At 30.7% G+C, this 18,192-nt stretch overlaps 1 protein-coding gene across 1 annotated transcript; it reads right to left on the bottom strand.

Annotated features, from left to right (window-relative positions):
• Nucleotides 1–1,503: 1,503 nt before the first annotated feature.
• Nucleotides 1,504–15,659, bottom strand: LOC129972762 (uncharacterized). The gene is made up of 7 exons (XM_056087014.1): nucleotides 15,636–15,659; nucleotides 10,148–10,253; nucleotides 8,842–8,945; nucleotides 8,137–8,362; nucleotides 4,656–4,835; nucleotides 1,752–1,925; nucleotides 1,504–1,562 (listed from the first exon to the last, which is right to left on the bottom strand). The coding sequence occupies exons 1-7, from the start codon at nucleotides 15,657–15,659 to the stop codon at nucleotides 1,504–1,506; spliced, it is 873 nt and encodes a 290-aa protein (XP_055942989.1).
• Nucleotides 15,660–18,192: the final 2,533 nt, after the last annotated feature.

Here is an 18,192-nt window from a genome sequence, read left to right as displayed (position 1 = left end):
GAAATGTAACAAATGTAATGAAATGTATTAAAGGACTTTTAATTGAATAGTACGATAGCATATTCCCAAAATGGAAAGTGTCATTTTGTTAAATAAATAAAGTTAAGTGGTTCATGAGAATTGTTTAAAATAAACTCAGTATGGTGGAAGGATAAGAGTACAATAGATTTTATATTATAGAAATGTTACGATCTAGAATTACAGTATTATTTTATTGCAAATATCGGTAAATCGTAAATCTTAGCCTTATATTGTTATAGGAAGTTTTCCACTATTTTTATCAGTAATTTAATAAATTAAATTTATCATCGAGTTCTAAACCCCCGGGGGGGCACCTTGAAATGAGGATGAGATGCTTCCGGCATGGTGGTTGGATCTCGCCACCCTAAAGGATACACTAATAAGTGGGGGTCTGGCTCCTCCCATCGATGACGGGACGTACTTCCTTCGGGGAGTGTTGTACCGTGGCCTGTGGCGGCCCTTAGGACTCAACCGCAGTTTCCGCCAATGTTGCTGTTGCGGCGGTCTGGTCATTCAGTTTTATGGTTTAAATCCGTGTGCCTTCGGGCAGGTCGGAGAGTTAGATGGTTGACTTATCATCGAGTTCCTTTTGCTGAGCCAAAATCTCTGTGAAGCAGCATAAACAACGTGGCAATTCATTGCTGAAATATACATACAAGGCGGTATTTACTTATAAGCTGCACAAACTGCAGATTAGGTCTACCTCTTTCTTAAATATCTCGCCCCCTCCTCAAAAAATGTCATGTTAAGCAAGTGCCATGTATATTAAATGCATCACTTAAATGGATTTATTAAGAGTTTCATATCTTTGAAGTCTCGTCATACTTAAATCTGGGGCACTGCACGAATCCGTTACATCAGTAAATTTCAATGTAAATATCCGTTGCAGTTAAAAAAAAATGTGTAAAGACGGCATTCAAATTCTTGCCAGGTATTTGTCCAATATTCTGGCTGTCATGCTATGTACAGCATCTGTGAATATTTAATATCTTCAATTCGCATTGCAAAACACTACATATTTTATGTACCCCCAAAATTGACACTGACCGATTTAATAGGTAGTAATGGTCAATTTGTATTCATGGAACCAAAGAATATGTCAAACGTTTCCTTTTTAAAAATTAAATGTAAAACCAATATTTCTACATTAGTTGCAATATTTCTATTAGTCTTTAAAAAAAATATCAGCATGACAATTCTAGGATAAAAATTCTACAAGAATATATTTACATGACCCTAGCTCCTCAGTTCTCAACGACGAAATTTGCAAAATAGTCAGAAGCAGACAGATCACGTGAAATCTAGGGGAAGAGACCAAGAGAGGACCAAGACGGAAAGCAGACTAAGGAAAAAAGACAAGGACGCGAAGAAGATGGCTAAGGTCACGTAATCCGCCACTGAACTAATGAAGTGTGATTCTTGTTTTCAGACTGATGTATTTAATCCATCTGTGTAAATTATCTCGAGGTTGAGAAAGAAAATTTAACCAAAACTATAATTCAAGCTCAGGAAGAAAGTGTGACGCCAGCCATATCGATGTGCTAGACGGGAAAAAATGAGTGAAGGAAACTTTGGTATATTAAATGACACTTCCGTAATAAATTTTTGTAATCAGGAAAATATTTTATGATCAGTCTGTATTCATTTATGAAATCACTTCATTTAGCCATTAATACAAAACCAAATTGAGGTTTCAAATGTATTTCGCAATCTTCTATAGAAATACTTACCTGATCTGGGATAGGTATCTTTTCTTCTCTGCAATTCTCTGTACAACTTTGATTTCTTGAAACGAGGTATGAATGGTACAGGTAAAGCATATGGCGAACCAGTAAGATAATACAAGGGTCCTAGATGTTTAGCTGCATTGAGTTGCTTAACTTCCATTTGTCTTTCAGAGAGGCCTAAAAGTAAATTATAAGTCGTAAATTTCAGTGACCCTTATAATAAAATGTAAAATATTTCTTTTTATTTTCTTCTATGCGATAAGTTCAAAGAGAGTATTGTTAAGTATTGTTAACACCACAAAAGAAAATTCGTAATCGGGATTTCTGATGGACCTTCCTCATCTTCCCGGGTATGAAAAACAGTTTTTTCGAACTATGTCTGTCTGTTTGGAAACGCAGTAACTCAAAAACAATTTCAGTTAGACAAATGAAATTTGGCATGTGGTTATTTCTCCAAATTTGTAAATTTCTATCAAATTTTAAGTGAAATCCATTCTCAGTTATTCGATCTGTCTAAATGTTCAGTTATAAAAGTACACGATAACGGCAAGATAATGTAGACAGTTAGATAGATAAAATCTGAAATTCGGTTTTATCATCTGTATTAAATTTAGAACCAAATCCGTCCAAGGATATTGACCTTCTGTTGGTCAATACTTTTGCATTCATATAAATGCGGTAAACTCAAAAGCGCAATAATTTAGGCAAATGAAACTTTGTGCATAGTTTTAGCATCTAAGTTTTACTTCTGTTTTAAATTTTTGTTTCAGTTATTCAATAAAAAAGAATTCAAAATTCATGTGCGGTTTTCTTTCCTATACTACACAGCACAAAACTCTCACGCTCGGGACTTTGAAATTAATAAACTGAATTCTCGTGGTGTTCACAACATTGTCCTAGGTCCATAGCTTCAAACATGGGGAGGAAAGTTAACATCTTTAACGAAAAGTATGTAAGAAAGTTTACTTTAACAAAAGTACAGAAGATAATTTCCGCTGGTTTCGGAAAAGAAACTGAATTTCTTATTAGTTGAAAATAAAATTAATTTCATCATCATCAGTGATGTCAATAATTATCGAATTGATAATTCTTGGCATCGCTGATGATATTGCCGAATTGAAAACAGGCAATCGACTCTCCATGGCCGAATGGTCATAGCACTGATTTCATAATCAAGAGATCATAAGTTCGAATCTCGCTAGAGACAATGTCATTCACAGTCTGTGTAAATATTTAATTCTTTGATATTATGTTTTCCTTTATTTCATGTTCCAGGAACTTTTTCTTCACATTTCTGGACCTTTCTTTAATTTATCAGATAAGTGTTCTGGATTTTTCTTACTGTGTCCAGAAAAGTATTCTGGAACTTTCCCTGTTAGTATAAAAGCAGAAGATCTGTCTGTCACTGTGTTCTTAGTTCAGAGTTGAGTTAATAAATTGGTTTAGTTCTACTTCTTGTGTGTGTCATTGAGTTCTACACTAGAGTACCTACGTGACAATATAATCGACTTTAAAAAATAATTAATTAAAAATCAATTTAAACGTCGCAATGAAAATGCAAGAGAAGAAATTAACAAAGAACGATCTAACTTATTAGAGAAATTCAATCTATAAGAAACATATAGTGACGTCTCTGTTAAATTTTTTTAGCTATATTTCCAAGCCGTTAGTGCTAAATCGGAGTAAATCATTAAATGAATTTGTAAATTCCCTTTAAAAATTTTCAAAATGTGATTTTCCGTATGTCAGCTAAAAATTTAGTATTAATCATTAAAGCATTCAGAATCAACACATATAAAAAATATAGTTTTTCTACAAGAGAAAAATTATAGATATATTAAACTAATGCCAATGAACAGATAATTTTCCAAATATTTAAATGGTGCAAAAATTGTGCTTATGAAATAATTTTTCAGCAGTAATTAATCAGCAAATACTAATTAAGTAAAAATCTATAAAAATATTTAAAAATCTTTTCTTTGTAAACCTTGATAACCAACTTGTAATTGCATTCCAAATTTTAAGTTCCTAGCATAAATCATTTGGGAGATTTCTCGGGAAATCAATCATAGAGCGGTATTTAGTTTTTATATACAGACAAGCCACGCTAATTGTGACCGAGTAGCAATTTTCTAAATAAGAAAGGTAGGTGTATATTTCTAGCTGAAAGAATGCTCTAAATAAGTAAAGAAGCACATTTTACATTGTTTCAGTTAATAAATCTAATATTGATTAATTTATAAAGCCTAAATTTCTTTTTCATTAGTTTTATTTAATAAAATGCTTTTAATACGCAAATATTTTAAACAAAGACAAATCAACTTTTCTGTTAATAAAACTGATCGATTTTTGAAATTTTGAATATCATTATTTTAACCGTTTTTAGAATTTTTCAACTGCTACTTCAAGAACGATCATTCAAATAACCGGAGATGCCAGCTCAAGGCGGTCGTTGATTACTTCAAATAATGAAATACGTACTGCATAATTTGGTTAGATTTAGTCACAGAAGAGTGGAACTGTCTTTGTTTAAACTGTTAGTGACAAGATTATTTCAATTAATATGTGTAATAGGGGAGTTGCTTAAAGATTTAGACTTTGCAATCTTTCCAGCAGTACATTTATTGAATTCAATAATATAAACAAAAACTTGCTAGGTTCTATGAAGCTTTTTTCCAAATGGAAATATATCTTATCTCTAACTGTTTGAAAATTAAGTACTAAGTTTCAGTTAGAGTGGTATATGAAAAAAATATAAATTTCCTATTCTTTCCAATGTTAGGCTTCAAATTTAAACAAGTATTATTGCCAATATCAAGGAAAAGTGCCCTTTTTGTTAGAAATGTGGGATTATTTGAAAGACTTATAAGAAAATCAAAATTTCTGTATAAAGCATCTTGCTTTTACCTTCTAATCTTGTTGCTTCCATATGATGGTGAAGCACAGTAGCTTTCCTACGAGTATTCTGGAAATAATACCTTTCGATTTCCTCTGGACTGGCTATCAAAACGAAATAAGCAATGGCGGACAATATTAGACTTTGTCGGACAGTCACATGTTTAATGGGTGACTTCTCCTCATTATCATCTAAAAAAAATGGAATGTATGGTTTAGGATACCTCGTCTATATGAACATGTAAACATAATTGGAAAATGATTATAAGTTTCATCATTATGGACACACAAACACATAAACAAACTAAACATATATTATCATTGAATTCTTATTATATCTTTATTTATTCATGAGGAAACAGTATACATAAACTGTTTTGGTTCATTGAAGCTCATGTAACAAATGCATCATCTGATGGCCGAACTCTAGGAATTCTAAAATGAACTACTCAATGGCGGATTATATTAAACTTTATTGGGAGTCACATTTTTAAAGGTTGACTTTTCAATATCGTCTGGAAAAATTGTTTCTACGTATTTATCATCGTAAGCAGATTTCAAAGAAATCCTGGTAGAACTAATAGAATTAACGTCGAATTTAAGCGGTGAAGAATATTTGATAGGGGAGGGGGAATTCAATGCACTTAGTCAGCTATTGGGTTAGAGAGGAAAAATTCTTACAGGAAAGCACTTCCAAAAATTTATTGCGGAAAATACATTTTCCCTCGTCTACAGGAGCGATTCTTCAGTCACCTTTGATCAAAAGAGTAGACAAAGTTGGCCCGATCTAAAAATGATCTTTAGCCATTCAAAAGAAACTATTTGCGGATGGGAAGTTTTAGCAAATGAATCTTATAGTGAACAGAAATTTATTAAAATATGTAACAATTCCAGTATCGCCCCCTTCTCATTTCCAAGGTTTGAAACGGCTCGTGGATGCCCTGAAGAATTTATAAAATGCTTCAGACCTAAAGTTCAGTATTTATAAATTCTTATTCCCAATAACTCTAAGAAAGAATTCTATGACGCAACTAGAATCCTTCAACTCAAAGTTCTTAAAATCTACAAACAAGTTTTTAAAATTAAATGCATCCCTTTGGTACAAAACGTAACATTGTGGAGCAGAAATCTCCAAATAAAGAACGAAGAATAAAATGCTTAACGAGATGTTCCCACAAGAATAGAAGAGGAAAGAATTCAGTATAAAACTGTGTGTTTTAGAAAAATAAAAGCCCCCCCCCCAAAAAAAAAAACAGTTAAAAAAGTTCAATGTGAAAAATGAAGACAACTTTATACCCAGACACAAACACCTTTTGGAATTCCTTGCAGTTCAACAATAAAGACATACAAACATCCTTCAGATATCTTCCAAGTAATGGGAAGCATTTAAAAAGAAAACGCAGCAGAATTTGTACTAAAATTATTATAAAAACTGTACTCAAAAATCATATAAAACAACATACCACTGTCCCATCAAATGTTTTTCGATGTAAAAAAAGTTCACTCAACAAGAAATAGACGCAATTCTCAAAAACACTCCAGATGGTCAAACTCCTGGTTATGCTAATATCAATAATATCATTGTGAAAATAATTTTCACCTTTCATTTCTGGAGCAAGTCACTATATTTTATTACATTTTTTCCATTTTTAGTTATTTCTTCATAGAATTAAGGTTCACGTAGAAATATAGACAATGTCCCAGGAAATAAAAATGCGGATGTCAAATTGCCAACTTTTTCGAATGTAAAAGAATTTCTTGGAAAATCTGACGATCTGCCTGGCATAACAATTTTGAGTATTCAGAGTAGCAAACTATAGAATGTTCCATGACCTCGATGTGTCAAGCTCCATGCTCGCGTAAATGTCAAGGAAAAATGAATCGTTTCACCTTGTCATCTGTCATCAGTTCCTGTATATGACTGATCTGATCATGATACTAACCAGACGCCAATAATAATAATAATAAAACCATTAAACTTTCTCAAACGACTGCCCTTCGACTAATGTGATGATGATATTAATAATATGATCACGGATATGTTTCCGCCCTCAACTTGGATTGAACATTGGAAGATAGTGTCTTCAGAATATTCAATGATTTTTCTAATAGTTTGTGTGAGAGAGCCAACACCATAATGATTTGAATTGGAATAGAATACGATATGTAACAATGAAGGGTTTCATCCTCTGAATGCTGGGGTTAATAGGTATCAAAGGTATCAAAATGCTTAAGAGCTTGAAGAAAGGTAAACGGGTGATTTTCGTGGAGAACTTATGATTAAAAAGTAATTGTACGCAATAATTGGTTGGACAATTTTTAATTTCTTCCAAATATCCTCCCTATAAGTAGAGCATATTAACATTTTGTACATGTTAATAAGACTACCGCCGTTAACCAAATTGCAACCATTACATTATGGGTTATTGGTTAAATTGAATTTCGGCAGTAATTCCCGAATCTATACTTTTTTTTCCTAATAAAATTCGCGTATTGCAGGTACAGCATTACCGAAACTTTCATAAACAATTTTATTTATTAAAGCATATTCTTTTAATTGATCATGGCTGTTAATAACTGAATAATCGTTGGAGTTTGAATTTTTTTGTTGTTGTTGTTGGAGCTTTTTCTTACGTTAACCTCACAATTAATCAAATCATTTCTAAATCACTCCAAAAATATTACTTTATGCGGTATTAAAGTAAGCTACCCAACAGCTCTTAGGGTTGCCAGACTTACTAAATTTCAGTTTTTTCCCACGAAGTCCGTTTTGTATTAGGTTAAGGTAAAGTGCATAGGACTTAAACGAATATTCAAATCAAACCATTTGGGTTTCAACCATTTTTTTTATGTATCCAATGAAAAGAATATCATTAACACATTGACTGCCGCATGACGCGCCAGTGCGTTACAGACAATATGTAATTGTACCAAACCATCTATGTTATTAGAAGAACCCTTCTTTACTAAAGTCAGGAGATAGCAAAGAAGGGGTCATCTAACTAGATAGAGGACCCGAATATTGGGTGTGAGTCGTGGCAGCGAAAGTGTTAATAATACCCGCCATTGGCGATCGGCTTGTTCTCCCAGATTATTGACTTTTTAAGCGATCAAGCCATAGTGATTATCCATCTGGCGACGACTAAGCCAGTTTTAGCACTTGTTAAATTTTCTCATTAGCGCCTCTTTCTATTACATCTTTTTTCCGATGATTTAATGGAATGCCAATCCGTATGCATTCTAATAACATTTTTAGCTCCATTAATTAGCGAAACATTTAATTAACCGCAACTTTAAAAACATTCAATGAAGCAATCTGATATGTTTCGCATACTGCTTTGTTTACATTTCACTGTTGCCATTCAGCAATAAGTAATAAGAGCTATTTCTGTTCCACGTATGTAGCATTTTATATATATATAGTTTCAAAACTAATTATGCAGGTGTTTGAAAAGTGAATTAAAAAAGCTCAAATTAGAATCGTTGCTTTTACCTGGATAATTTTCCGCATCCTGATCTCCGTATGCCAGAAGGAAAAGGAATTTCCCGAAATCCAGCTCTTCAAACTCATTCTCCTCCATTTTGTCGATTACAGCTAATACTTCAGATCGAGTTATAGTTGGATCGAGATCTTGAAGAGCCTCGAGGAAATCGTTGAAACGAAAATAATTCTCCCTTCCAACTTCCACATAGTTCATAATGTCTCTGAATAAGTATAGCTAATCGAAAATAAAATATTAATCAGATAATCATAAAAAAAGACAATCACTGATAAATAAAATATTAATAATATTATTAGAGGGCCGGGATATCCTGGTTGATAGGGAGTTGAATTCGCATCCCTTAGATTGTAAGTTCGAACCTCGCCGGCCAAAGACTCCCCGTGTGTGTGGTGGCTGGCGCACGTATAAATCTGTCGTAGCCACAAAGCCCTCCAAGTCGAGACAATACCACTGGGAGTACTGGATTAGAGGTGATCGTTCTCTAATTCAGGTCTAAATTGCGATTTGTGGTTGAATGAATGAATTGTATAAATGAAGTCCCGTAAAATGGGTTGTAACGTATGAATAGCTAAGTCGTACTCTTGGCCCTAGATTTCGCTACTAAGAACAAGAGACGTTCATTCGGCTTAATATCCCTGACGATTCGACAGCGGGCTTGTCTATGGCGCCATAAGAAATAACAACGATGAACTTACTTGCGCAGTGGTCAAGCTCTGGTACCATCTTGGTTTCTTTGGTCCAAATGCCCTCATACTTATGTGCCGAGCATAGGGACTTGAAAAAATTGGATGCCTCGGTTCTAACCAGATAAAAAGAGAAAAACAAAGATTTTTAATCGCATTTACTTAGGGAAAAACTTTGATAGGAATTGTTCAGCAAAAACATATTTCGTAAATTGTAAATGTTAATAACTTGTTTTTGATAATAAATTATCTTTGATATTACTATTCTCATATTATTTCTAAAAATTATTATTTTTAAAGTATTATCTTCCTCTAGAGTCTATGGAAATAATAATTAAGAAAAAAAAATGAATAATTTCTTTATGATATTTTAAGATAAAATTCTGTCCTTATTTTTATAAAGAATATTTTTTGGAGAAGAAAAATGATTGTGCATTAAACTTTCAACGTGTAAAAATAAAAAAAAATCGATTAAAAAAAAGAAAATTTAATTTTTAAAAACTGATTCAACTCTAATGGACCTTCTGGATTCAGCTCTGCATCCGCTACTACTGTAATGATGGGAATGAAAATATCTGATTCTAAGGAACCTTCAATTATATAAAGAAAGCATTCACCCTTCCAAAACCTAATATAATTCTAATATGAATAGAACTGAGTAATAAAAAAGAATAAGAAGCAAGAAAATCAAAACAATTAATTAACAATTAATTAAAGCTATAAAAGTTTATAGCTTTATAACAGCAACTACACGATGCGCAATAGACTCAACATTTAAATTGATGCGGAACTTTTTATTTTTATGATTTCAGCATGAATTGACCTCTTTATAGTCACACAGTGTCAAACAAAAGGAAAATTGCATCGAAATTTGTAAAATTTTTGCATCGAGAAATTATAAATAAAAGAAGAATAAAGAAGATATTACTAAAGCTCAAGATTAAAAACAGCCAAACATTTTACAAATTAAACATCTTTTAATAGTCGGAATAAAAAGCTAGATATAAAGTAATAATTCAAGTGGTAGAAAGTTACATTTCTTTTCGAATAAAAATTAGCATACGGTGAATACTGAAATTTAAACAACCAGCTTATGATTGATTTTATATTACAGATACATTACAGATATGTAAGAATCGATTCATTCAAAACGATGTTTGAAACTTGTTTGGTTTATGAGAAATCTCCTTACTCTAGAGTCAAGTTTACAAGTAATAAATACACTCTAACTTTCAGTAAGTGACAAAAGTAATAAGGCAATTTGTATTGAAAAACATAATAGAAAAATTATTACTGAGATGCGAAAGCTTTCATTTACCTCCATATCGAGGCCTGGCAAATATGTGCTTCAAGCGTTTCTCTTGTACCAGTTTTGATGTTGAACTCGAAGAAGTCGGCAGATTTTTCCTTGATCTCGAAGGGCTCTGAAAAATCATACATTTGTTTTAAAAGAAACAGAATGATTAATGATTAACGTTTCATCTTTAATGATACGTTAATGATAACGTAACATCGATGTTTTTCCTTACAAATCTGTGCAGTAGTAATTTTGTAGTTTAATGTAGTATTAGTTTTTTCACAGAAATTAAAAAAAAAGCTTAGAAATAATTTATCAAATTATACTCTAATTTAAGTAATTACCTAAGTAATTATCTCTTTAGAAATTTATATATTGTATGTGCAAAGGAACCTCTGCACATACAATGTACAAATATCGAGAAATCAGCCGTGCAAAGAAGCTGACCAATCTGTTGAACTTATATTTTTAGAAAATTAAAACTACTACTAAATCAATATTTCTATCACAGTTAGTTTTAAAATTGATTGGAAAAAAAAGCTGTTACCAGTAGATTTCTCATTTTTTTTCTGAAAGAATACAACGTTTGTTTGCTTACATCTTTCAGATTTTTTCAGTAATAAAATTTATTTCAGCTTTACTTTTTAAATGAAAAAATAAATCTGTAATCGACTCGCTAGTAATTATAGACAAACTATCCACCTAGATGACTTTTCTGGACGCTAAACTATTAATATGAAATGAATATATTAAAACTTTACCTTATTATAATGCGATTGAAAAATATGAATTTGATGGTATCAGCCTATTAGAAATTGCTACAAATAAAAAAGTGCAAATGTCACCGTTAAAATGTATGATTCAGTTACTTCATCGATTTTTTTTATTAATTCATGAAATAACTGATCATACATATATTATGAAATAAAACAGAAGTGAAGATTCTATTTCAGAGTTAATGTCCAAAGAAAGCCATTTTTTATCTTAATTTTAACACTGGCGAAATCGTACGATTGAACGGCTTGATGGAATTATGAAATAAGTTTTAATTTTTTATAGCAATAAAATTTTTCTACAGATTGTGTATTAAATCTAATCCTATTCTATCTAGTGAAGAGTAGACCTATTTTCGCGCTCGATTTAATTTTCTGTTCGGCGCCTATTTCTATCACCTTGAGTTCTTATATTCTTTTTTCCTCCCACTGAATGGAGGTGTCATTGTCACGACGAGTCCTCTCCTGGATCTTTCTTTGAACATTTTGCAGCACAATTACTCAAATTGCTTAAGCAAAGCATTGAATTCAAAGGCAGCTGCGAAAATGTTCAGTGAAGTAATGATAATAAAACTCAGTTTTGTGGCATATACGTAAAGTCAAAACTTCAAAATTCCAGTAGAGTGGGAGGTTTACTTTTCTTTTCTAAATTGAGAAAAGGTTGATAATATTAGATCTGATTTCTGATTTCTACTGCTATTATTGAGTATGTGTATTTTTGTTTCCTTTTTTTACTAATATAATGCGAAAGGTCGTTCGTATAGAAGGATTTCCAGAAGAACAATTTCATCGAAAATAAACGGGCGACCGCTTCAGCCACTCGGAAAGCTACTAAAAGTTATTTTAACATTAAGTAAACAGACCAAAAACCTCATTCCAAACAAAAACGGCCATTGAGAGGGTGATCTCTTAGAGAACTTCTATTGTAATCTAAATAATATTTCAAAACTGTTCCGTAATATAAAAACTTGACCAAAATGTTTAGGGAGAAGTAAATAAAATAATAAATTTTATATAGTTAATTTCAAAAAGAGTATTCAGTATTGATTCACGATTATTTCTGACTATGATACTTTTAATTGGAAGTCTAATGACTTCACAATGTACTAAAGAAATTTGTTTTCAAAAATTATAATTTTTTAAAAATGTTTTAAAATTTTATTTATGTTAGTAAATCGATAATCAATAAATTTCATTTTTTGGAAAGATTAAATTTTATTAATATTTTTATCCCTCATTCGTATCATATGGGAAGCAGCTTCCCATATTTCTGAAATATTTGCAGTCATTTATTTTATTAACAGCATTCAAATTGGAATATTCCAGGAAAAAAAACCATTTTCAGGAATTTGTGAAATGAAAAAATTAATTTCAATTCATAAATAAAAAAGTAATTAATTGGAATGCATTAACTGATAACATAAATTTGCCATTTAAATCGCAGCAAGAAAAGGAATAAAATAAAGTAAAAGTACTAAGAAGAATCACAAATAACAAGTTGGCATTTGAAAAAGCAATGGCCACTTATTAAATAAAGTGATTTCTATATATTTTTTTAAAATATTAAAATACATCTACTGATATATTTTATTTAATTATTTTATGAGTTTAAGTTTTTCTTTTATATATATATTTAAATTTGTGTGCACTTTTATTTAAAGATTTGCAATGATAGAGTCTGTTATCAATTTTTCATTCATTTCTGATATAATAGAATTTTTAAATTTTGTCTAAGAATTGCGATGTCCTTTATAATAATACTCCATTTTAATATTATTAGAACTTAGTTACTGTCAATGTTTAATTATCAACTAATCAATGAATTAAAGTAAATTTTGATTTCATATGTATGGCAAATCTAGAATTGGAATTTGAGAAAGAAGCTAATTCCATGACTCCATAATACTTACAATAATTCATTATAAATTAAAGAATTAAAAATATTAAAAATTACTTTTTAGTAGTATATGAAAATATGAAATTTATGAAATATAATATGAAATTTTTATGAAATAATAAAAATATGAAATTTTTAAAACTATTTTTTTAGGTTTGTTTAATTATACTGGAATAGAAGTTTCTAGAAAGCTGTATAAAAATTGACATTCAAAATTTAGAACTTTTGAAGCAAACAAGAATCAAGATTTAAAATCATATTTTGTACAATAGGCATTTAGCCTTGCATTTAAAGCCTTCAAAATATGAAATATTTTAATTCGATTTCCCTTGCTGATATTTTAGTTGCACTGGAATTTTAGTATGGTGGAACAAGATAAAATAACATAATGTATTTTTTTAAACATTTTCATATGTGGGACCTCATTTAATGTCAATGAACTTTTAAAAAGTCAGATGTATTCGGCGATAAGACTTACAGCAAAACACGGGTATTTGATTTTTTTTTTCACTTGGTGATATCTATGCGTAGAAACATATACATATCAAGAACACATTTTACTATCTATGTTATGTTACGTGATCGTTTCACTTACGTAACATTTCATGCGTTATCTATTTTATATTGCAATGTGTTCATAAAGCGGCGTATCTATAAATCTTAAGGAAGAAAAATGTTGGGAGCTTAAATTCCATTACTAGAACAAGGATTGGCAAACTTTCGAAATGAAAGAGCCGTAATTTTTATTCTTAAACCTTTTTAAAATTATTTGAGAAATATAATATACCATATTATATGTTTAAAAATATACAAGATATACATAAATATACAAGAATTTTACTCTAATTTTGATTCAACAGCTATTATATAAACCATCAGAAATAAGCATATGCAGGCTGTTCCAGAAATCTTGGACAAATTGTAAAATTATATGAAACAAAAAGTATAAGGGAGAGAAAAAAAAACTGTCTTTAATTTCTTATATTGGACTACGAAAATCAATAAATATAAATACGAGACCCTTTGATTAAAGAGATATACAGGATTTCACACTATATATTTGCAAGCATTTGAGAAGTTACAATATTAAAAGATAGCTGTGATATGCTGTATCCAACCTTTAAAATTACTGCAAGGTACCAGACAAACACAATTTTTCTATTACTAAAACTTTAAATTACTTTTCTATTTTTCTATTACTATTACCAAAACCACTCAAAAACTCTCTAATAGAGGTGTTATCCCCCTCCCCCCTGCAAAAAATTGTGGACCTTGGGTATGCCAGAGAACACCTTACATGCCACTGGCCAACAATAGTTACGAAATATTGATCTTTCACGTGAATTTAGCGTTCCTTCTCAATGTATCGTTTAATCCTTAGCAATTTTTTGGTGATTATTCACTGGCATTTAGGAATAGGTAATCAAAAAATCGAAAGTGTGTTTTAGACGCGTTGTTTCAACAAAAATTTGACACAGAACTAATTGTAATCACAAAATCAAATACAAATTTTTATACATTTAAGCCGTTGAGTTTTTGAGTTATCACTTTTATATGCTTGTGAAAATACCGACCGACAGATGGCTAACTTCTTGAAGGATTTAGTTCCGAATTAGCTAGGTATCTACACTTTTGAATATAAATATTTGCATCAAATTGCATCAATTTAGTACTCTTCGGTTTGCAGCTATCGTGCTGCCTTATATTCGTAGAACTAGAAAAACAGATTTCCTCCAAACAGATTATATTCAAGGTCTGATAGAAATCTTCAAATTTGGAGTAAGGACCAAATACTAAATTACTAATACCAAGTACTAAAGTCTTTATAAAAACCTATTGCCGAAATAGTATTAGGTACAGTCTATAGATAATGAGACAGTCGATAAAAGCTATAATATTGCAGCGTTACAACGAGAATGGAAATGACCATTTATTAGCTATTGTCATCGGTGTCGAGAATTGGTGGCACCATTTTGAAAGCGAATCGAAACGACGAAATCTTCAATGCAAGCAAGCTTCCCTGTTCCAGAAAATTTTTAGATTGTCTGTTCTAGTGTAAACAAGTAATGCTTTAATTCTTTTTGGATCGCAAAGAACCTGTTTTCATCAAATTCCTCGAAAACACAGCTGCAATTTATACTCAGAGGTATGGTGAAACGTTGATGAAAATTAAAAAGGTAATCAAATCAAAATATTAAGGTCAACTTTTTCTTAGTATCATTCTGTTTTCAAATAATATCATTCCATACACGCGACAAAAAAGAAGACGAAAAACACACAAGCGTGAAATCCGACGCCATTCCTCAACCTAATCTAGATTAATCCCCATGAGACTTACAAACCTTCGGTGAACACAAAAACCCTTCGAGGAAAAGGATAATAGTTTTTACCAGATGGCAAAGTCATGAGTGTGTATGTGATATTGGTTTTAATAGACGCTAGAAGATGTTTTCGAGTATGATGTTCTGCATCTAATCAAAACGAGATAAATGTCTAAACAACAAACGACAATATTTTTGTATTTGTGGAATAATTATTGTGAAATATCATCTTTCTCATTATTCATTAACTGGATCTAATAATTGCATAAAAATTTGGTAACTCTGGGTCAGTGGTTTGTTCTGCTGAAAGCTTAGAGCGATTTTTTATATCAAACAAGGCAACAAGCAATTCACAGATAGCATATAAATATTATCATAATAAAAGCATTTCAAATAAAAAAATATATAATTAATTGTTTTTTTTAGTAAAAAGGATGAGTCAACACAATATATCTATTGTTTATAATTAACAAATATTAAAAACAAATTAAAACAGCTTTGTATTATAAATTATTTACCTCTACAGTTTCTTCATCAGCCATCTTCAATTCAAAGGTCCTTTAAAGTTTGTCTCAGCTGACTTTTGTCCTTTAAAAACATAAAAACATAAATGAAATTTTATTACTGAAAAGGAAAAGATAATAAATTATTGCATGTTTGGTTGAGTCTTAGTACCGAAGCATTTTTATTCATATTGAGTGTAAAAAAATCATTAAGGACAAGGACATTTTGTACTTGTACCAGTGGTGAAGTAGTGAGAAGCAAGAGTTATGTAGCTGCTACGACAATGGTTTAAAAGATGAAGATAAAATGAAAAGTATTGAGAAAGCTTTTAAAATGGTTTAACTGGATGGTTCCATTTAGTCCAAGCGTATGGATAGACAGTTTTTCCGGAGTATAAGTTGGGTGCGATCTTTGATAGTAGAGTTTTTACTATTGTTTAGTTGGTTGAAAAATTTCCTAACAAAATTCTTTAATATGACCTTCAATTTTTTGGTATTTTTAAATTCTTATAAAGAACATGTTTGAGTATAATCCATGGTACGTTTGTGATGACTCTGAGTAATTTGTTTAGAACAGTTTGAACTTTCTTGGCAGAAAGGCCCCAGATAAAAGAAGCGTACTTGAGGATGGGGCGTGGGATTTGATTGAACAGAAGTGATAGTCATGAATTTCGTCCTATTAATGGAATTGTTAAAGGCATTCTTTTCCAGAATTTATCTGTGTTGTATTTGACGTGATTTTTAAAAGTGAGCTTGCTATCTTGAATTAAGTCAAGATATTTAGCTTCTTCTAAAATGACAAAAAAAAAAAAATTAAATTCATCTATTAACATGCCAAATTCAATCTTGCCAAATATGATATTTTGTCTAAATCCTCTATGAAATACAAAAAGAGAAAGTATTAAATTAAGTAAGCAATTTAACTACGTGATTTTTAAGAATATTTTTGCTTCAGACCTTCAAAAGCAGCTGTTAAAACGTTCAATAAAACACAGTCTAAAACGTTCTTAAAACGGTATGTTTACAATTGACTATTGTCATTGGTAGAATTAACAAATGGTAATATTTAGAACGATATATATATATATATATATATATATATATATATATATATATATATATATATATATATATATATATATAGAGAGAGAGAGAGAGAGAGAGAGAGAGAGAGAGAGAGAGAGTTGAAGAATTGTGCGTGTATTCTAACATTTGGAACAAATCTATCACTGGGTTGGCTCTGTCTGATTTGTCTGTTTGTGGGTATGTCAATGGAATCACTCTCTAATAAACTTCAAAAAAGGGGTGAAAATAAAATTCCTCAAGATCTTGAGATTGAATTTACTGATGCATATTAAATTTTGCATCCTGTCATCAAAAGGGAAATGTTTCAATTTGATACAACATTGTCAGCAAAATTGCAGCAACAACTATACTGCGAAATTAAACACAAAATTTTATCATTTTATCAAATATACGAAAATAAAAACGAATATGAATAATATGTGAAAAGAAATTGTCAAGAAACATCATTTTGTTCAAACATACGAAAAAGTCAAAGAAAGTCCACTCCAATCCTTTTTTTTTATTGTTTATATGGTGAAATTAACAAGTAAATGACTGAATGGATTTGGATTAATATTGTTCAAAAGGCAGACAAAAAAATTGAAATCAAAATACAAAACTCTATTAGTCAAATTGAAGTGTGCATAGTTAATATTTAACAGTGATTATACTACCATACTTCTTATATTTACCATTTTCTTGATTATTGATTTTATTTTGACCTTCACTTGGTTTGTTTAATGAATGTGTGTAAAATACTTGAGGTTTTGATCATAAATTCTTTTAAATATCATTTGAAAATATGAATACTTTTTTATGTTAATTCGAATCAAAGTGAATTAATGAACGTTTGCTTCAAATGGAGTTAAAACATAATGTAATGGGGTCACAAAAGAATAAGTTTTTGACGTATCCCACAGCCAGAAGGAAAGATGTGTGGATTTGATTTGATTTGATTTTTGATTTTATATCACATTATGTTTATTATCTGAACTTGTATTTTACCTCTGGTTTTATATTTTACCATTTGCATGGCGCAGCTTAGCCAAATGTGGCTCTTGCGCCAAAAAAAAACCTTACAAATCAAATCAAATCAATCATCAATCAAATGGAGTTAAGCAGCAAAAATTAAATATTGAAATACTGCTAAATGTACGAAAACTAAATACTGCTAAATGCCTAAATAAAATATACTGAAATACTATAACGATTAGTTTATTGATCTCAGCAAACTACACTTCCCTCCCTCCAATATCTATGCTTTATAATAGTCTTTTAAAATTTAGAGAATGTAGACGCTGAAGGCGTTTTGAAACGGAATTAAAAATAAAAATTTCTGCACATATGTCGTCTTTTATGATTTCAAAGTACATTAATGCCAAATCTGAAGCAAATCAAGAAACCCAATTGAAATTCGTGATGATTTTTGATTCATTACAAAAAGTATAGACTAAAAACTGAAATATAAATGATCAAGCTGAAACAGAATTTCGATCGATTTAGTCGA

This window comes from Argiope bruennichi, chromosome 1 (genome assembly GCF_947563725.1).
Source record: "Argiope bruennichi chromosome 1, qqArgBrue1.1, whole genome shotgun sequence".
Classification (NCBI taxonomy): domain Eukaryota; kingdom Metazoa; phylum Arthropoda; class Arachnida; order Araneae; family Araneidae; genus Argiope; species Argiope bruennichi.
This window is presented reverse-complemented; position numbering and strand designations above follow the sequence as displayed.

Excerpts from the sequence above, each read along its gene's own strand:
- LOC129972762 (XM_056087014.1), bottom strand. The coding sequence starts at position 15,659 with ATGGCTGATGAAGAAACTGTAGAG. Across the intron at positions 8,946-10,147 it reads TGCCAGGCCTCGATATGGAG|AACCGAGGCATCCAATTTTT; the intron begins GTAAATGAAAGC and ends TTATCTGGTTAG. Across the intron at positions 4,836-8,136 it reads GGATGCGGAAAATTATCCAG|ATGATAATGAGGAGAAGTCA; the intron begins GTAAAAGCAACG and ends CATTTTTTTTAG.